The sequence below is a fragment of the Hypanus sabinus genome, chromosome 18 (assembly GCF_030144855.1).
Source record: "Hypanus sabinus isolate sHypSab1 chromosome 18, sHypSab1.hap1, whole genome shotgun sequence".
Classification (NCBI taxonomy): domain Eukaryota; kingdom Metazoa; phylum Chordata; class Chondrichthyes; order Myliobatiformes; family Dasyatidae; genus Hypanus; species Hypanus sabinus.
The window spans coordinates 32,554,105-32,575,697 of record NC_082723.1 but is presented as its reverse complement, the minus strand read 5'-3'; the positions used below and the strand labels follow the sequence as shown (position 1 = coordinate 32,575,697).

Below are 21,593 nucleotides of genomic sequence, written 5' to 3'. Positions count from 1 at the left end.
ACGCACATATACTCGAGGAACTCAACAGGCCAGGCAGCATCTATGGAAAATAAACAGTCAACGTTGAATGCCTACCCGATGGTTTTTTTAGAGCAGCTTGTGCTTGAGCCTAGTTGGGGAAAGGCCATCTTAGATTGGGTGTTATGTAATAACCCAGATCTTATCAGGCAGTTTAAGATAAAGGAACCTTTAGAAGACGGTGATCATAATGTGATTGAATTCATATTGCAATTGGAGAGGGGGAAGCACAAGACACATGTATCAGTATAGCCATGGAATAAAGGGAATTACAGAGGCATGAGAGAGGAGCTTGCTCAGGGGGATTGGAGGAGGATACTGGTGGGCTGACAGCAGAGCAGAGGTGGCTGAAGTTTCTGGGAATAGTTCACAAGGCACAAGATAGATATGTCCCACAGAAGTTCTTAAATGGCAGGGGTAGGGAACTGTGGCTGACAAGAGAAGTGAAGGATTGCATAAAAGTCAAGGAAAGGGCATATATAGTAGCAAAAGCGAGTGGAAAATTGGATGATTGGGAAGCTTTTAAAATTCAACAAAAGGCAACTTAAAAAGCCAGAAGAAGGGAAAAGATGAAATATGAGAGCAAACTAGCCAATAATATAAAACAGGATAGAAAAAGTTTTTGCAGTTATCTGAAGAGTAAAAGGGAGGTGAGAGTTGGTATTACTACTACTATGTCGACTCAGGCCTAGGAGACCGGTGTTGGGTATTGGGCCACTGCAAAATAATGCCGGAGAAGTAGTAATGGGGGACAAAGAAATGGCAGATGAACTTAATAAGTACTTTGCATCGGTCTTCACTCTGGAAGACACTAGCAGTGTGCCAGAGGCCCGCGAGTGTCAGGGAGCAGGAGTGAGTGCCATTGCTATTACAAAGGAAAAGTGCTAGACAAACTGAAAGGTCTTAAGGTGGACAAGTCACCTGACCAGATGGACTACATCCCAGAGTCCTGAGAGAGGTTGCTGAAGAGGTTGGTCATGATATTTCAAGAATCGCTTGATTCTGACATGGCTCCAGAGGACGGGAAAAGTGAAAATGCCTCACTGTTTAAGAAGGGAGGAAGACAAAAGAAAGGAAATTATAGTCCAGTTAGCCTAACCTCAGTGGTTGGGAAAGTGTTGGAGTCTATTTTTAAGGATGAGGTTTCAGGGCACTTGGAGACTAATGACAAAATAAGTCAAAGTCAACATGGTTTCTGTAAAGGGCAATCTTGCCTGACAAATCTGTAGAATCCTTCAAGGAAGTAACAAGCAGGGTGGATAAAGGAGAGGCTGTGGATGTCATTTACTTGGATTTTCAGAAGGCCTTTGATAAGGTGCCACACATGAGGCTGCTGAACAAGATAGAGTCCTGTGGCGTTACAGGGAAGATACTGGCATGGATAGAGGAATGGCTGACAGGCAGGAGGCAGCGAGTGGGAATAAAAGGGGCCTTTTCTGGTTGGCTACCAGTGACTAGTGGTGTTCCTCAGGGAACAGTATTGGGACCGCAGCTTTTCACATTGTTTGTCAGTTTTTTAGATAATGGAATTGGTGGCTTTGTGGCAAAGTTTGCAGATGATACAAAGATAGGTGGAGGGGTAGGTAGTGCTGAGGAAGCAATGTGATTGCAGCAGGACTTAGACAAATTGGAAGAATGGGCAAAACAAAGTGTCAGATGGAATACAGTGTCGGGAAATGTTTGATAATGCATTTTGGTAAAAGGAACAATAGTTCAGACTATTACCTAAATGGGAAGAAAATCCAAGCATCAGAGGTGCAAAACGACTTAGGAGTCCTCACTTAAGACTCCTAGAAGGTCAATTTACAGGTTGAGTCTGTGGTGAGGAAGGCAAATGCAATGTTGGCATTCATTTCAAAGGGAATAGAATGTAAAAATAAAGATATAATGCAGAACCTTTATAAGACACTAATCAGACTGCAGTGGAGTATTGTCAACAGTTTTGGACCCCATATCTCAGAAGGGATGTGTTGTCATTGGAGGGAGTCCAGATGAGAATCACAGATGATTTGGGAATGAAGGGGTTAATGTATGAGAAGTGTTTGGCAGCTTTGGGCCTGTATTCACTGGAATTTGGAAGAATGTGGGGGAGATCTCATTGAAAGCTACCGAATGTTGAAAGGACCAAATAGGGTGGATGTAAAGAGGATGTTTTCTATGGTGGGGGTACCCAGAACTGGAGGGCACAGCCTCAGAATTGAGGGGCAACCTTTTAGAACAGAGGTAAAGAGGATTTTGTTTTAGCCAGAGAGTAGTGAATCTGTGGCATGCTTTGCCACAGACTGCAGTGGAGGCCAAATCCATGGGTATATTTATAGCAGAAATTGATAGTTTCCTGATCGGTCAGGGCATCAAAGGATATGGCAAGAAGGCAGGTGTATGGGGTTGAGTGGGATTTGGGCTCAGCTGTGATGCTGGAGCAGATTTGATGGGCTGAATGGCCTATTTCTCGCCTATATCTTATGTGTCTTATGGTCTAACATTCTGGTCTGAAGCCTTTCGTCAGGACTAGTGGATTTCCAGCATCTGCAGATTTTCTCATGTTTGGGAAATAAATAAATAATGTGGAGATTTAGAATCCATAGGTTGTGGAATCAGTTCAGTGTTTGGGTGAGTGAAGTTATAACTTAATAGTTGAGTGGTAATAACTGTATCTGAACCTGGCATGAATAAGGATTCATTTTTGAAGCTATCAGATTTATAGAAATTTAATGATTTTGTTTGTTGTCATCTCATAAGATCCCTGAATGATGAACCAATTGTTCGCATATGTCCACAGTAAATAAATTAGGGTTAATATGCATTAACCATTACATTATGAACAGCTCATCTAACATGTTTCACTCTTCATTTTCACCTCAATAGATCCTTGACCCCAAATCAGACGAGAAATCCGAGATGTTACCTGAGGTGAAGGTTACTCCCAGCGAGCCGCAGCCAACCAGTGAGGAAAAGGCTGAAAGCGAGAAGCTCCCAGAGAAAGAAAAGGCTGCAGAAGGAGAGAGTGAAGCCAGAGAGGAAATGAAGGAAAGTATTGAGAAGCAGGATACCTCAGAGTCACAGAAACCTCGGCTGCCATTCACTATACCAGAGCTCAGACTGGACAGGACATTCACCCAGAGCACTGAAGATCTTCCCATTTTACTTCTCGATGGGGATGAAGATGAGGAAGAGGAGGAAGAGGAAGAGGAGGAGGATGATGATGATGAAGCTGAAGAAGACAGTGATGACTGTTACTTGGACAGTCACGAAACTAAACGGCGCAGTATGATTGAAACTTCCGAGTGTGAGAAGCATTGTACTCTCTCTATTCAGAACTCGCTGCGTCGGAGGACCCACAGTGAAGGAAGTCTGAAGCAGGAGCCAAAAGCTCAGTGCTTTAAATCTGACAATGCGCTCAACTGCGTGGGGTGCGATGGGCAGAAAGCTAACGTCAACTGGGCTCCGCCCTCACCAACAACCCTCAAGAAGGAGATTGCCAATGTGAAGAACGGTGGCTCCATGTACCAATTATGTCTCATCTTCTCTGGGCGTAAAGTGAGTACTCCGCTTCATTCTATCGGCTTTGCTTGCATTGTTTTGGGTGGTAGAAATTGTCACAAAACTTGCTTGAAATGTGAATGGAGGCATAGACTCATCGAGCAGGATAGCACAGAAAGGAGCCCTTCATCCCATCTAGTCCTATTGACCCATACCTGGATGAGGCAGGTAGAAAAACAACTCCTAAAAGACAATTGGGCAGGTACATTTCTAGGAAAGAGTTAAAATGTCATCGGCCAAATACCGGTAGATAGGATTAGCTTGGATGAGCATCTTGGTAGGCAAGGACCAGCTGGACCACAGGGCCTGTTTATGTGTTGTATGACTCTCTAAAAATATTCTCACTAACAAAATGTGATTTCAGTTACTATTATTTAGATCAGGTATATAGCTGCCAGAAAGTCAGTGCGGAATTTGAGAGGGTCACTACAATCAGAAAGGTTGCTTACAGGTTGTAGCTAAGTACCTGGGTGCTCAGTGGAGCAGAGCGGACAGTAGCTGCCATTTCAAGACACAGGTAGCTCACACTGCACATCTGGCACACCCGTTTTCAGAGCTGACTCAGATCTGCACGCTGCCCTCTTTGAATATTGCGGATATGTCGTTTATCCTGCTATTAACATACAACTTTTAAATCCAGATAAATTGGATTCTGTGCCTTGTGAAATATGTAAATAACTAAGGACATTAGTTCAACTTGATAGTCAAGAGACTGGATTGATTTGCATGCCCTATCATGACAGAATCCAGGCTAATAATCTTATATTAAAGCTTATCCTCTTTGTTTTTCTCTTTATTACATGCAAAATCAAACAGATGTAAGTCGTATCTGGTGTTCTCCTGATCATGACATCAATTGACCTCTTTCACACTTACTAATGTGTGCTAATATTTCACTATGCATCATACATTTGAAACTCATTAAACAGCAGCAATCCTTCCGCATTTGGCAAAATGTGAATTCCAGGCTCTTCTGTATTTGAGTGATGCAGTAGCAAGCTCAATGTGTTGTTCTTTGACGATGATCATGCACCCTCTTGTAAGGTAGACTTCTCCCAAGCTGATCAACCTGCACCTTTCGGTGTAATGGGACATCCACAACAGTCGCTCACATGGGCTGGAGTTAATCACACAAACTGGAGACCACTTCCCCACTTTTCTCTGTATGTTCTCTCACCTTTGTACCAGGAGGAGGCGATTTTTAAGCATTGACCACCCTAGTTGTTTAGCACGGCAGTGACCCCGTTTGACTCCCCATCTTTTCTTCTCCAGTTCTGATGAATGGTCTGGGCCCAAAACATCAACTGTTTACTCTTTTCCAGAGACGCTGCCTGGCCTACTGAGTTCCTCCAGCATTTTGTGTCTGTTGCTTGAATTTCCAGCATCTGCAGATTTTCTCTTCTTTGTTATTGGAGTATTGTGAGCAGTTTTGTGTCTCTTATCTTAGAAAAGATGTGTTGAATTTGGAGATGGTTCAAAGGAGGTTCATGAAAATGATTCCAGGATTAAACAGCTTTGATGGTTCTGGGCCTGTATTCACTAGAACTCAGAAGAATGAGGAGTAATGTCATTGAAGACTATTGAATGATGAAAGGCCTTGGAGAGAATATTTCCTATGGTGGGAATGTCTAAGACTAGAGAGCACATTTTCAGAATAGAGGAGCGTCCTTTTAAATGGAGATGAGGAGGAATTTCTTTAGCCAGAGAGTGGTGAATCTGTGAAATTCTTTGCCACAGGCGGCTGTGGAGGCCAAGTCTTTATGTATATTTAAGGCAGAGGCTGATGGATTTTTGAATGGTCAGGGCATGAAGGGATACAGAGAGAAGGCAGAAGATTGAGGCTGACGGGAAAAACGGACCTGACATAATGAAATGGCAGAGCAGACTCGATGGGCCAAGTGGACTGATTCTGCTCCAGTCTGTTATGGTTTTGTAGTCTTATGGGTGGAGTGTGGCTCAAGTGCTGACACACCCTGTGCTGAGACACCAGGCAAGGTCACTTGATTCCAAGCACTTGGTTTATTGATCATTACAGAATGTCTCTCTGATGCTTCCTGCTCCATCCCCCCTCCCTTCCCCTTTTCCCAACCATGATTCCCCTCTCCCTGCCCCCTTCCCACTCTCAGTCCACAACAGAGACCCATATCAGAATCAGGTTTATCATCACTCACAAATGCCATGAAATTTGTTATTTTTTGTGGCAGCAGTACTGTTCACTTTATAAAATTTCTATGGCTCTGAGCAAAGGTCTTGGGCACCCTTGTTATATACACAAGTACATGCCTAAGATTTTTGTACAGTACTGTAGGTGGCTACGGAATTCTTTAGTTTTTACAATGAAGTAAAATGAACTTTTCTAAATCTGTTGTGACATTTACAATCATTAAAAACAACAGTACACTAACATTCTGTAGATTATTAATATTAACATTATTAATATACACATCGTTCACAGATTCATCATTAGAATATTAATGTAACAGCGTTTTATGTCTGAACATGAGAAATAACAGATGGAATAATAGAGAAAATCAGGGAACTCGGACTGCAGTCCAGCAAACTGTGGATCCATCATTCAGTCCAACAGACTGAGTGCGGACAGTTATGCCTCCCCTCCATTATCTCCAGTAACAGGAACCAGTGGTGAACTGAGAGTGCTAACACCCGGGGATTGAACATCTGTGAAACATTGATCAGAAAATCATTATGGAGGGAAAATAATCAAAGTGAAGATATAAAGTTCCGAGAGACCTCTTTTCAGTCACTTTGAAAAGCTTCCGGTGCAATTTAACTGTTAAAAATGATTTCAGGTGAATCATATTGCTAAATTTTGTTCAATAAGACTATGGAATAGGACCTCACTATGACCTTGCACCTTAATCTACCTGCACTGTACCTTCCTTGTCTGACGTTACACCTTAATCTACCTGCACTGTACGTTCCTTGTCTGACCTTGCATCTTAATCTACCGTTTTGAAGGTGTCCTGGGAGCCTGGGAGGTTAGAGCTTACAACGTTCTGCAGCTTGTCCCAAACCTGTGAAGTAGCCCCTGCACATCAGGTGGTGAAGCAGTTTGCTTTTGGTATCTTGTACTCACATTCTGCCCAGACACATACATGACAGAGCCATAGAGTCATAGAAAAGTACAGCACAGAAACGGGCCCTTCAGCCCATCTCTTCTGTGCTGAACCATTTGAGCTGCCTACTCCCATCAACCTGCACTGGAACCATAGTCCTCCATAACCCTGCCGTTCATGCACCTTTCCAAACTTCTCATAAACATTGACATCGAGCTTGCATGCACCACTGGTGCTGGCAGCTCATTCCACACTCTCACCACCCTCTGAATAAGTGTTTCCCCTCATGTTCCCCCTAATCATTTCACTTTTCACCCTTAACCCATGACCTCTAATTGGAGTCTCACCCAATCTCAGTGGAAAAAGCCTGCCTGCATTTACCCTATTTATACTCTCATAATTTTATATGCCTTTATCAAATCTCCTCTCAATCTTCTATCTTTTAAGGAATAAAATCCGAACCTATTCAATCTTTCCTTATAACTCAGGTCCTCCAGATGGGGCAACATCCTTGTAAGTTTTCTCTTTATGCTTGCAACCTTGTTTACATCTTTCCTGCAGGTTGGTGACAGAAACTGCACACAATACCCCAGACTGGGCCTCACCAATGTCTTATATCATTTCAACATAACATCCCATATCCTGTAATCAATACTTTGATTTATGGAAGCTGATGTACCAAAAGCTACTTGTGACGCCACTTTCAATGAATCATGTACCTGTATTCCCAGATCCTTTTCTCTAGCACACTCCTCAGTGCCCCACCATTCACTGTGGGTCCCACAGAAGTGCAACACCTCTCACCTGTCCGCATTAAATTCCATCTGCCATTTTCCCAGCTGGTACAGATCCCTCTGCAAACCACGATACTCTTCCTCACTGTCCATTGCACCCCCAAACTTGGTGTTATCCACAAATTTACTGCTATAGTTAACCACATTATCATCCAGATCATCAATATAGATGACAAACAACAACAGACCCAGCACCGATCCCTGCCCCACTCCACTAGTCACTGGCCTTCAGTCAGAGGCAAACACCTACTACCACTCTCAGGCCTTTCCCCCCCCCCCCCCCCAAGCAAGGTCTAATCAAATTTACTAGCTTATCTTCAATGCTGAGTGACTGAACATTCTTGACTAGCCTTCCATGTGGGACCTTGACAAACGCCTTGCTAAAGTCCATGTAGACAACATCCACTGCCTCGCCTTAATAACTTTCTCGATAACAAAGGAAGGAGGTTGCACTATCGCTGAAAAAGAACAGTCCCGAGAGTTGACATCCCAGGTTACAGGAACTTGCTCAGAATTGATGAATTGCATCTTACAGGGGTGGGCTACCACACTGAGCAGTGAGGCCCATAGATACAGTGTGAAACATGCTTCTTAATAGGTTGACACTTGCGGGCTGCCCGGCTCAATCTTTGCTGATTTGATTTGACACAAATAACACTGTTCTCTCCATGTTTTGATGTGCACGTGGCAAATAAAGCAGATCTTCAACTTTAGTCTTTAGTTTCAAACTCCACCTCCGCTGACGTCACTGTCAGAGATGATTCGAATTATCCTGTGCTTTTTGTGGGTGTGCAGCAACGCCACGTGGGTAGAACTGTGGAAGGGGATGATCATTTTCAGACAGAAACAAAGAAGGTGATCACGTTGGAGTTATACTGCACAGTCTCGGCCAATAGTCAAAGGGAGTTTGAGGGGCTGATGTGTGCATGCTGTCAGTGACATGCAGAGATCAGAATCAGCTTCAACATCACTGGCAGCAGTACAGTGCAAAACATAATCATAAAAATACTGTAAATTACAATAAGAAATATATATACAAATTAGATTAAATCAGTAGTGCAAAGAGAGCAAATAAAGAAAAAGTAGTGAGATAGTGTTGAGGGTTCATTGTCCATTCTGAAATCTGATGGCGGAGGGGAAGAAGCTGTTCCTGAAACATTGAGTGTGTGTCTTCAGACTCCTGTACCTCCTCCCTGATGACTGTGGATTAATAACTGTTTCTGAACGGGGTGCTGTGAGACCTAAGGCTCCGACACGTTGTATAAGAACAATAGGCCCCTTTGGTTTGGGACATTGGAAGCCTATTTTTTTTATTTAAAATTTCAGCAATTTTGGTCATGAATGATTTAGTGGCAGTGTGTCCATAGAAAACTGCTCTCACGATTGGAGAGTTCAACCTGTGTTTAAGTCTGAATGTGCACACACCTGGTTGGAAGTGTGGAAAGATTGGATAACAGTTGGTTCCTTGTCGTCACCTTCCACAGTTCTCTATTACTCTGTCTTTCTCCTCCCCCACTCACTGCAGCTGCCCATCGCCCACAGACCTCATGCCGGGCTTCCTCCACACCCTCCCCCTACTCTTCCTGTCTGTCCTCCTCACCTCATTATTTGGGTCGAACCCTCCACTTTCCTCTCCAATCAGATTCCATCATCTGCAGCCCTCTATCACCTCCCAGTGTCTGTCACTCTCCATCATCCCCCTCCTCACCTAGATCCACCCATCACCTCCCAGTGTCTGTCACTCTTCATCATCCCCCTCCTCACCTAGATCCACCTATCACTTCCCAGCCTCTCCTCACCTAGATCCACCCATCACCTCCCAGTCTGTCACTCTTCATCATCCCCCTCCTCACCTAGATCCACCTATCACTTCCCAGCCTCTCCTCACCTAGATCCACCCATCACCTCCCAGCCTCTCCTCACCTAGATCCACCCATTACCTCCCAGTGTCTGTCACTCTCCATCATCCCCCTCCTCACCTAGATCCACCTATCACTTCCCAGCCTCTCCTCACCTAGATCCACCCATCACTTCCCAGTGTCTGTCACTCTTCATCATCCCCCTCCTCACCTAGATCCACCTATCACTTCCCAGCCTCTCCTCACCTAGACCCACCCATCACCTCCCAGTCTGTCACTCTTCATCATCCCCCTCCTCACCTAGATCCACCTATCACTTCCCAGTGTCTGTCACTCTTCATCATCCCCCTCCTCACCTAGACCCACCCATCACCTCCCAGCCTCTCCTCACCTAGACACACCCATCACCTCCCAGTAAATGTCACTCTCCATCATCCCCCTCCTCACCTAGATCCACCTATCACCTCCCAGTGTCTGTCACTCTCCATCATCCCCCTCCTCACCTAGATCCACCTATCAACTCCGTCTCTCCTCTAGATCCACCCATCTCCTCCCAGCCTCTCCTCACCTAGATCCACCCATCACCTCCCAGCCTCTCCTCACCTAGATCCACCCATCACCTCCCAGTCTGTCACTCTCCATCATCCCCCTCCTCACCTAGATCCACCTATCAACTCCCAGTCTCTCCTCTAGATCCACCCATCTCCTCCCAGCCTCTCCTCACCTAGATCCACCCATCTCCTCCCAGCCTCTCCTCACCTAGATCCACCCATCACCTCCCAGCCTCTCCTCACCTAGACCCACCCATCACTTCCCAGCCTCCCCTCACCTAGATCCACCCATCACCTCCCAGCCTCTCCTCACCTAGACCCACCAATCACCTCCCAGCCTCCCCTCACCTAGATCCACCCATCACCTCCCAGTCTGTCACTCTCCATCATCCCCCTCCTCACCTAGATCCACCTATCACATCCCAGTGTCTGTCACTCCTCATCATCCCCCTCCTCACCTAGATCCACCTATCACCTCCCAGTGTCTGTCACTCTCCATCATCCCCCTCCTCACCTAGATCCACCCATCACCTCCCAGTCTGTCACTCTCCATCATCCCCCTCCTCACCTAGATCCACCTATCACTTCCCAGTGTCTGTCACTCTTCATCATCCCCCTCCTCACCTAGATCCACCTATCACCTCCCAGCCTCTCCTCACCTAGACCCACCCATCACCTCCCAGTGTCTGTCACTCTCCATCATCCCTCTCCTCACCTAGATCCACCCATCACCTCCCAGCCTCTCCTCACCTAGACCCACCCATCACCTCCCAGTGTCTGTCACTCTCCATCATCCCTCTCCTCACCTAGATCCACCCATCACCTCCCAGCCTCTCCTCACCTAGACACACCCATCACCTCCCAGCCTCTCCTCACCTAGACACACCCATCACCTCCCAACCTCTCCTCACCTAGACACACCCAACACCCAGTGAATGTCACTCTCCATCATCCCCCTCCTCACCTAGATCCACCTATCAACTCCCAGTCTCTCCTCTAGATCCACCCATCTCCTCCCAGCCTCTCCTCACCTAGATCCACCCATCACCTCCCAGCCTCTCCTCACCTAGATCCACCCATCACCTCCCAGCCTCTCCTCACCTAGATCCACCCATCACCTCCCAGTGTCTCCTCACCTAGATCCACCCATCACCTCCCAGTCTCTCCTCTAGATCCACCCATCACCTCCCAGCCTCTCCTCACCTAGATCCACCCATCACCTCCCAGTGTCTCCTCACCTAGATCCACCTATCAACTCCCAGTCTCTCCTCTAGATCCACCCATCTCCTCCCAGCCTCTCCTCACCTAGATCCACCCATCACCTCCCAGCCTCTCCTCACCTAGATCCACCCATCACCTCCCAGTGTCTCCTCACCTAGATCCACCCATCACCTCCCAGCCTCCCCTCACCTAGATCCACCCACCTCCCAGCCTCTCCTCACCTAGATCCACCCATCACCTCCCAGTCTGTCACTCTCCATCATCCCCCTCCTCACCTAGATCCACCTATCAACTCCCAGTCTCTCCTCTAGATCCACCCATCACCTCCCAGCCTCTCCTCATGACCCACCCATCACTTCCCAGCCTCTCCTCACCTAGACCCACCCATCACCTCCCAGTCTGTCACTCTCCATCATCCCCCTCCTCACCTAGATCCACCTATCAACTCCCAGTCTCTCCTCTAGATCCACCCATCACCTCCCAGCCTCTCCTCACCTAGATCCACCCATCACCTCCCAGCCTCTCCTCACCTAGATCCACCCATCACCTCCCAGCCTCTCCTCACCTAGATCCACCCATCACCTCCCAGCCTCTCCTCACCTAGATCCACCCATCACCTCCCAGCCTCTCCTCACCTAGATCCACCCATCACCTCCCAGTGTCTGTCACTCTCCATCATCCCCCTCCTCACCTAGATCCACCTATCACTTCCCAGCCTCTCCTCACCTAGATCCACCCATCACCTCCCAGCCTCTCCTCACCTAGATCCACCCATCTCCTCCCAGCCTCTCCTCACCTAGATCCACCCATCACCTCCCAGCCTCTCCTCACCTAGATCCACCCATCACCTCCCAGCCTCTCCTCACCTAGATCCACCCATCACCTCCCAGTGTCTGTCACTCTCCATCATCCCCCTCCTCACCTAGATCCACCCATCACCTCCCAGCCTCTCCTCACCTAGATCCACCCATCACCTCCCAGCCTCTCCTCACCTAGATCCACCCATCACCTCCCAGCCTCTCCTCACCTAGATCCACCCATCACCTCCCAGCCTCTCCTCACCTAGACCCACCCATCACTTCCCAGCCTCTCCTCACCTAGATCCACCCATCACCTCCCAGCCTCTCCTCACCTAGATCCACCCATCACCTCCCAGCCTCTCCTCACCTAGACCCACCCATCACCTCCCAGCCTCCCCTCACCTAGATCCACCCATCACCTCCCAGCCTCTCCTCACCTAGACACACCCATCACCTCCCAGCCTGTCACTTTTCCCATTCTTCCCTCCTCCATCTGCCATCACCCCCTCACCCCTGGCTCCACCCATCTCCTGCAGGATCTTGCTTCAACCCCTCCCCTCAGTCTTTCAGTTCAGACCATGAGTCTTGCCCCCAAATCTCAACCACCCAGGAAAGAGAGTAGTTGGTTGGGCCAGGAGTGATCAGCGTGCAGCTGTATAAAACTCTGGTCAGGCCACCTCTTTATATTGCATCAGGCCTGTTTGCCACACTATAGGAGGATGTCAAGGCTTTGGAGAGGCTGCAGAATAGGTTCCCCAGGATGCTGTCTGGATTAGAGAGCATAGGCTATTATGAGAAGTTGGACAAACTTGGCTTGTTTTCTCTGGAAGCTGAGGCTGTGGAATCCTGATTGAAGCTTCGAAGATTACGAGAGGCACAGACAGTAATTTTTTCCCAGGGTTGAAATGTCGAATACCAGAGGACACGCACTTAAGGTGAGATGGGGTAGGTTCAATGAAGATGTGAGAGGCCAGTGTTTACAGAAGGTGGTGGGTGCCTGGGGTGGTAATGGAAGCAGATACAGAGAAACTCAAGACAACATTTCTCCGAACCAGGGTGTAAAGCACATAACACACCATAACTTATAACCATACATATAACCATTTAACAATTACAGCACAGAAACAGGACATCTTGGCCCTTCTAGTCCGTGCCGAATGCTTACTCTCACCTAGTCCCACCTACCCGCACTCAACCCATAACCCTCCATTCCTTTCCTGTCCATATGCCTATCCAATTTTACTTTAAATGACAATATCGAACCTGCCTCCACCACTTCTACTGGAAGCTTGTTCCACACAGCTACCACTCTCTGAGTAAAGAAGCTCCCCCTCTTGTTACCCCTAAACTCTCGCCCCTTAATTCTCAACTCATGCCCTCTTGTTTGAATCTCCCCTACTCTCAATGGAAAAAGCCTATCCACGTCAACTCTATCTATCCCCCTCATAATTTTAAATACCTCTATCAAGTTCCCCCCTCAACCTCCTATGCTCCAAAGAATAAAGAACTAACTGGTTCAACCTTTCTCTGTAACTTAGGTGCTGAAACCCAGATAACTTATGAAGGAAAGGATTCATCTACAGATGAATCTCACATAAGTAACAAAATTAAGTGTATTGATATTAAGTGTTGTGAGGTATGGAACAGGTTAACCAATGGCACTTCGAATACGATGTGACCAGGAGTTCAGAAGCCTAACGGGTGGGGAAAGGAACTGTTTCTCATCCTGACCGTTCTTGTTTTCATGCATCATATTCTCCAACCGTATGGTCGAAAGTCAAAGAGGATGCTGGATGGGTGGGTGGGATCTTTAACAATGCTAAGGGCCCTGCGAGCGCAGCGCTCCTGATAAATGTCCCTGATGGGTGGTAGGGAGATCCCTAAGATCCTCTCAGCTGTTCTCACGGTCCTTTGTAGGGATTTCTGTACCGATGTTCGACTGCTCTCATACCCAGTGGAGTTGCAACTTGTCAGCGTGCTCCACCAACACGCAGTGAAGGTGGGGGATGGGAGCCTTGCTTGCCTCAGTCACCTTAGGAAGTGGAGGCACTGCTGAGCCTTCTTGTTCCGGGAGGTGATATTAAGGGACCAGGTGAGGTCATCCATGATGTGAACTCCCAGGAACTTGGTGCATTTAACTCTCTCTGTGGAGGAGCCACGTATTCGCAGAGGGAGATGGTTATCTGCACCTTCCTGAAGTCCACAATGATTTCCTTCATCTTCTCCATGTTCAGGCTTAGGTTGTTCTTCTCACACCAATCCAGCAGCCGCTCCACTTCCTCTCTACACTCTTGTCTCGTCGTCGTTCTTGAGAAGGCCAACCACTGTTGCGTCATTGCAAACTTGATGCCATTGTTTGAGCAACGCTGTCATGCATCAGCAGTGGGATGAGCACACGGCCTTGGGGAGCGCCAGTGCTCGGTGCGATGGGACTAGAGACATTGCTGCTCATGTGGACTGACTGTGGCCTTACTACTAACAAGTCCAGAATCCAATTGCAGAGGGAGATGTTGAGACCCAGCAAGGACATTTCCCCACACGTTTTTGGAAATATGATGGCGTTGAACATTGAAGTGAAATCTACAGACAGCAGTCTGGCGTACGAGGCCCTGTTTTCCATTTCCAGGTGGGACAGGACAGACTGGAGGGCAGAGGCTATTGCATCGTCAGTGGATCAATTTGAGCGATAAGGGAACTGGAAAAGCTCCAATGTAGCCAGGAGAAACGCTTTAACGTGCTCAATGACCAGCTGCTCAATGCATTACATAATGGTTGATGTTAATGGCACCGGACAACAGTCATTTAGGCAGGTTACTGTCACCATCTTTGGCACGAGAATGATGGTTGCCACCTTGAAAACCAAGGGGGCAGTGGATTGTTCTAGAGAGAGGTTAAATATATCCGTCAGCATCTCCATCAGATGGGCTGCACAGACTTTCAGAACCCAACCTGGTATATTACCGGGTCCCTCAGCTTTGCTGGGTTGACTCTGACCAGGGTCCTCTTCACCTCAGCTTTGGCCAGACAGTGTCTGCTCTCCTGGGGAGAGGGTGCCTTCCTCGCCAGCACTTTGTTCTGCACATCAGACTGGGTGTGGAGGACATTCAACTTCTCAGGGAGTGAAGCACCCTGGTCACTGAATTCTCTGCCACACGCGCCTCACGTTTCTGGTGCCGCGGAGGTGGCTGTAAATTCTCTGAGAATGCTCCCATTTCTCCTTCCTGATGGAGCAGGAAAGCACGGTACTTGTTTTGCTGAGAGCTTCTAAAGGCAGCATCACGATCCCTCAGCCTGGGACAGACCTCAGATTCACCCTCACCCAGATGCGTTTCCTCAGTACACTTCTCCATGCAGCTGGTCACAGAATCCATGTATTCCTCGATGCCAACGTGGTTGCCAAAGGTAGCAGCCTCCCCGAACGTTCTGCAGTAGTATTGTCACTACCACATGGATCGTGAGGATGTAGACGTCAGGGTCGTGACCGGTAATTGTTGTCCCAAGAATGAAGGCACAGTGAGAAACTGTTTCATGTGCCATCCAGACACATCATTCCAAATGTAAGCCTGTTGAGGCAGTACAATGGAAAGACAGAATGCAGAGGAAAGCATTACAGAGATAAGTGCAGAGTAGGGAGGCAATAAAATGCAGGGCATAACCTCACGGGATTCCGCAGGTGCTGGAAATCTAGAGCAACGTACTGTAGAAACCAAGCAAGTATGGTGCCGGACCTGCGGAGTTCCTTCAGCATTTTGTGTGCATTGAATGAGAAGCAAAGGCCATGATGTGGTAGACCGAGAGATCATGAATTCACCTTTATTATGTAAGAGATCCGATCAAGAGTCTTATAACAGCAGGGCAGGAGTTGTCCTCAAGACTGGTGGCGTGTATTCCAGAAAGGAATTGGATTGGGACGGTTCTAAGACTGGGACGATGTGGGAGAATTTGGACTTCCAAACCGAGGGGACTGTAGGACTGGGGATCATGACAAAGATCAAAATGCTACTGGAAGCAAGTGACAAGCATTGGTTTAACCAGAGTTGAGTGCAGAACAATGTGAATTAATAAGGTAGAAATAGGAGAAGGAAGTGCATAGTTTGAAAGCAGGGAGACCTCTGCTGTTCGGATCTTCATGCATAAAAGGGAATTTGAATCTGAGGTGTTTGATCAGTGAAGGGTTCTTGCTGGGGAAAAGCTTCCTGCTCTTCTGAAAATACAAGCATGAGAATTTTACATTTGTGCAAATAAAATCAAGTCTGAATTTATCACGTACACCAAAACCTATAGTGAAATGTATCATTTGCTTTAACAAACAAGGATATGCTAGGAGCTACCCACTCCTCTTTTCCTTAGATGCTGCCTGGCCTATTGAGTTCCTCCAGCATTTTGTGTGTGTTTCCAGCATCTGCAGATTTTCTCTTGTACGTGACTCCCTTCCCCTGCCCTCTTTGCACTCTCAGTCTCCAATAGAGACCCATATCAGACCAGCTCCATAGCAAAGAAAGCCCAGCAGCATCTCCACTTTCTGCGAAGGCTGAGGAAAGTCCATCTCCCACCCTCCATCCTCACCACATTCTACAGGGGTTGTATTGAGAGCATCCTGAGCAGCTGCATCACTGCCTGGTTCGGAAAATGCACCATCTCGGATCGCAAGACCCTGCAGCGGATAGTGAGGTCAGCTGAGAAGATCATCGGGGTCTCTCTTCCTGCCATCATGGACATTTACACTACACGCTGCATCCGCAAAGTAAACAGCATTATGAAGGACCCCACGCACCCCTCATACAAACTCTTCTCCCTCCTGCCATCTGGGAAAAGGCACCGGAGCATTCAGGCTCTCATGACCAGACTATGTAACAATTTCTTCCCCCAAGCTATCAGATTCCTCAATACCCAGAGTCTAAACTGACACCTTACTGCCCTATTGTCCTGTTTATTACTTATTGTAATGCCTGCACAGTTTTGTGCACTTTATGCAGTCCTGGGTAGGTCTGTAGTCTAGTGTAGTTTTTGAGTTGTTTTACATAGTTCAGTGTAGTTTTTGTATTGTTTCATGTAGCACCATGGTCCTGAAAAACACTGTCTCATTTTTACCATGTACTGTACTAGCAGTTATGGTCGAAATGACAATAAAAAGTGACTTGACTTGATATCAGAATCGTGTTTACCATCCCTCACATATGTCATGAAAATAGTTTTCTTGTGCCAGCAGAATGGTGCAAAACATAAAATTACTACAGTACTGTGCAAAAATCTAGAGCAGCCTCGCAATATACATGTGCCTAAGTCTTTGCACAATACTGCATATGCCACCATTTATAACCCTGAGATTAATTTTCTTGCAGGCATTTATTGTCCTTGAAAGTGAGTTCACAGATTGTGGAATTGTTATTCACACTCCTTCTCTACCATTTCAGAGAATACAAACAAAATGTATTTAAAGTTACAGATTTTTAGAGAGAGATTGAGAGATCTGAATAATGCTGTCCCAGTACGGTCATTGCTCAGTTCATTTCTATTACTGGGTAGTTAGAGAGACGGTGAGACTCACTGCTAGTGAGACTTCACTGGCTACAACACTGACCTGGTTCCGTGGCTGCTGTCTGTAGTCATCGGACTCCTGGACCGGCTACAACACTGACCTGAGACCGTGGCTGCTGCCTGTAGTCATCGGACTCCTGGACCGGCTACAACACTGACCTGGTTCCGTGGCTGCTGCCTGTAGTCATCGGACTCCTGGACCGGCTACAACACTGACCTGGTTCCGTGGCTGCTGCCTGTAGTCATCGGACTCCTGGACCGGCTACAACACTGACCTGGTTCCGTGGCTGCTGCCTGTAGTCATCGGACTCCTGGACCGGCTACAACACTGACCTGGTTCCGTGGCTGCTGCCTGTAGCCATCGGACTCCTGGACCGGCTACAACACTGACCTGGTTCCGTGGCTGCTGCCTGTAGCCATCGGACTCCTGGACCGGCTACAACACTGACCTGGTTCCGTGGCTGCTGCCTGTAGTCATCGGACTCCTGGACCGGCTACAACACTGACCTGGTTCCGTGGCTGCTGTCTGTAGTTGTCGGACTCCTGGACCGGCTACAACACTGACCTGAGACCGTGGCTGCTGCCTGTAGTCATCGGACTCCTGGACCGGCTACAACACTGACCTGGTTCCGTGGCTGCTGCCTGTAGTCATCGGACTCCTGGACCGGCTACAACACTGACCTGGTTCCGTGGCTGCTGCCTGTAGTCATCGGACTCCTGGACCGGCTACAACACTGACCTGGTTCCGTGGCTGCTGCCTGTAGTCATCGGACTCCTGGACCGGCTACAACACTGACCTGGTTCCGTGGCTGCTGCCTGTAGCCATCGGACTCCTGGACCGGCTACAACACTGACCTGGTTCCGTGGCTGCTGCCTGTAGTCATCGGGCTCCTGGACCGGCTACAACACTGACCTGGTTCCGTGGCTGCTGCCTGTAGCCATCGGGATCCTGGACCGGCTACAACACTGACCTGGTTCCGTGGTTGCTGCCTGTAGCCGTCGGGATCCTGGACCGGCTACAACACTGACCTGGTTCCGTGGCTGCTGCCTGTAGTTGTCGGACTCCTGGACCGGCTACAACACTGACCTGGTTCCGTGGCTGCTGCCTGTAGCCATCGGGATCCTGGACCGGCTACAACACTGACCTGGTTCCGTGGCTGCTGTCTGTAGTCATCGGACTCCTGGACCGGCTACTACACTGACCTGGTTCCATGGCTGCTGCCTGTAGTCATCGGGCTCCTGGACCGGCTACAACACTGACCTGGTTCCGTGGCTGCTGCCTGTAGTCATCGGGCTCCTGGACCGGCTACTACACTGACCTGGTTCCGTGGCTGCTGCCTGTAGTCATCGGGCTCCTGGACCGGCTACAACACTGACCTGGTTCCGAGGCAGTGGAATTACTGCTGGACACTCTGCAGTTCATGTTCTCTTCATTGTCTGTTGTTTTGCTTAGTTCTCTCTCTTTCACACATTGGCTGTATGACTGTCTTTGTGGTGTAGGGATTTTTTGTTTGTGAATTCAATTGTATTTCTTTCTTTCGTGGCTGACTGCAAGAAAATGATTTCTGGCTAAGTGGAGGGATTTCCAACCAAATATTGCCAGAAATCTCAGGGATTTAAACAGTTTACCACCTAATTCAGCCCATTCCACAGAATCAGAGTTCAAACTTAAAAACATAGAAAAACTACAGCACAACACAGGGCCTTCGGCCCAAAATGCTATGCCGGAAGAGTACTTACCGACTTTAGAAATTACCTAGAAATAGAAATGACCCTCTATCTTTCTAAGCTCTGCGTACCTGTCCAAGGGTTTCTTAAAAGACCCCATCAGTTCTGCCTCCACCACCATCGCTGGCAGCCCATTCCACGCACTCACCACACTCTGCATAAAAAACTTACCCCTGACATCTCCTCTGTACCTACTTCCAAGCACCTTAAAATTATGCCCTCTCATGTTAGCCATTTCAGCCATGGGAAAATGCCTCTGACTATCCACACAATCAATGCCTCTCATCATCTTATACACCTCTATCAGGTCACCTCTCATGCTCCACCACTCCAAGGGGAAAAGGCTGAGTTCACTCAACCTGTTCTCAAGGAATGCTTCATAATCCAGGCAACATCCTTGTAAATCTCCTCTGTGCCCTTTCTATGGCTTCCACATCCTTCCTGTTGTGAGGTGATCTGAACTGAGCACAGTACTCCAAGTGTGGTGGAACCAGGGTTCTATATAGCTGCAACATTACCTCTCGGCTCTTAAACTCAATCCCACGGTTGATGAAGGCCAATACACCGTATGCCTTCTTAACCACAGAGTCAACCTGAACAGCAGCTTTGAGTATCCTATGGACTCGGACTCAGACCCCAAGATCCCTCTGATCCTCCACACTGCCAAGAGTCTTACCATTAATACTATGTTCTGTCATCATATTTGACCTAACAAAATGAACAACCTCACACTTACCTGGGTTGAACTCCATCTGCCACTTCTTATCAAATGCCATGCTGAAATCCATATACACTACATCTACTGCTCTTCCTTCATCAATGTGTTTAGTCACATCCTCAAAAAATTCAATCAGGCTTGTAATGCACAACCTGCCCTTGACAAACCCATGCTGAATATTCCTAATCATATTATGCCTCTCCAAATGTTCATAAATCCTGCCTCTCGGGATCTTTTCCATCAACTTACTAACCACTGAAGTAAGACTCACTGGTCTATAATTTCCTGGGCTATCTCTACTCCCTTTCTTGAATAAGACAAAAACATCTGCAACCCTTCAATCCTCCGGAATCTCCCCCATCCCAATTGATAATGCAAAGATCATTGCCAGAGGCTCAGCAATCTCCTCCCTCACCTCCCTCATCTCATCCGGTCCCGGAGATTTATCCAACTTGATGCTTTCCAAAAGCTCCAGCACAACCTCTTTCTCAATATCTACATGCTCAAGCTTTTCAATCTGCAGTAAGTCATCACTACAATTGCCAAGATCCTTTTCCGTAGTGAATACTGAAGCAAAATATTCATTAAGTACCTCTGTTATCTCCTCTAGTTCCATACACACTTTTCCACTGTCACACTTGATTGGTCCTATTCTTTCACATCTTATCATCTTGCTCTTCACATACTTGTAGAATACTTTGGGGTTCTCCTTAATGCTACTCACTAAGGCTTCCTCATGGCCCCTCCTGGTTCTCCTAAGTTTATTCTTAAGCTCCTTCCTGCTAGCCATATAATCTTCTTGATCTCTATCATTATTTAGCTTTTTGAATCTTTGTAAGATTTTCTTTTCTTCTTGACTAGATTTTCAAAAGCCTTTGAGCACCACGGTTCCTGTACCCTACCATCCTTTCCTTGTCTCATTGGAACGTACCTATGCAGAACGCCACGCAAATATCCCCTGAACATTTGCCACATTTCTGCCGTACATTTCCCTGAGAACATCTGTTCCCAATTTATGCTTCCAACTTCCTGCCTGATGGCTTCATATTTCCCCTCCAATTAAACTCTTTCCTAACTTGTCCGTTCCTATCCCTCTCCAATGCTATGGTAAAGGAGATAGAATTGTGATCACTATCTTCAAAATGCTCTCCCACTGAGAGGTCTGACACCTGACCAGGTTCAATTCCCAATACCAGATTGTACAGCCTCTCCTCTTGTAGGCTTATCTACAAATTGTGTCAAGAAACCTTCCTGAATACACCTAACCAACTCCACCCCTTCTAAACCTCATGCTTTAGGGAGATGCCAATCAATATTTTGGAAATAAAAATCTCCCACCATGACAACCCTGTTATTATTACACCTTTCCAGAATCTGTCTCCCTATCTGCTCCTCGATGTCCCTGCTACTATTGGGTGGTCTATAAAAAACACCCAGTAGAGTTATTGACCCCTTCCTGTTCCTAACTTACACCCACAGAGACTCCGTAGACAATCCCTCCATGACTTCCTCCTTTTCTGCAGCCGTGACACTATCTCTGATCAACAGTGCCACGCCCCCACCTCTTTTGTCTCCCTCCCTGTCCTTTCTGAAACATCTAATAACCGGCATTTGAAGTAACCATTCCTGTCCCTGAGCCATCCACATCTCAGTAATGGCCACAACATCATATCTCCAAGTACTGATCCACGCTCTAAGCTCATCCACTTTGTTTACAATGCTTCTTCTGTTAAAATAGATACATCTCAA

The 21,593-nt window shown here is 47.3% G+C and overlaps 1 protein-coding gene across 8 annotated transcripts in view; it reads left to right on the top strand.

Annotated features, from left to right (window-relative positions):
- rgs3a (regulator of G protein signaling 3a) overlaps nucleotides 1-21,593 on the top strand; it is a 453,555-nt gene that overhangs the window by 385,662 nt on the left and 46,300 nt on the right. For all 8 annotated transcript variants that reach the window (XM_059994026.1, XM_059994027.1, XM_059994028.1 and 5 more), the window contains one exon: nucleotides 2,884-3,555. In XM_059994026.1, the coding sequence (XP_059850009.1) occupies nucleotides 2,884-3,555 (672 nt within the window). The remainder of the gene's footprint in view (nucleotides 1-2,883; nucleotides 3,556-21,593) is intronic.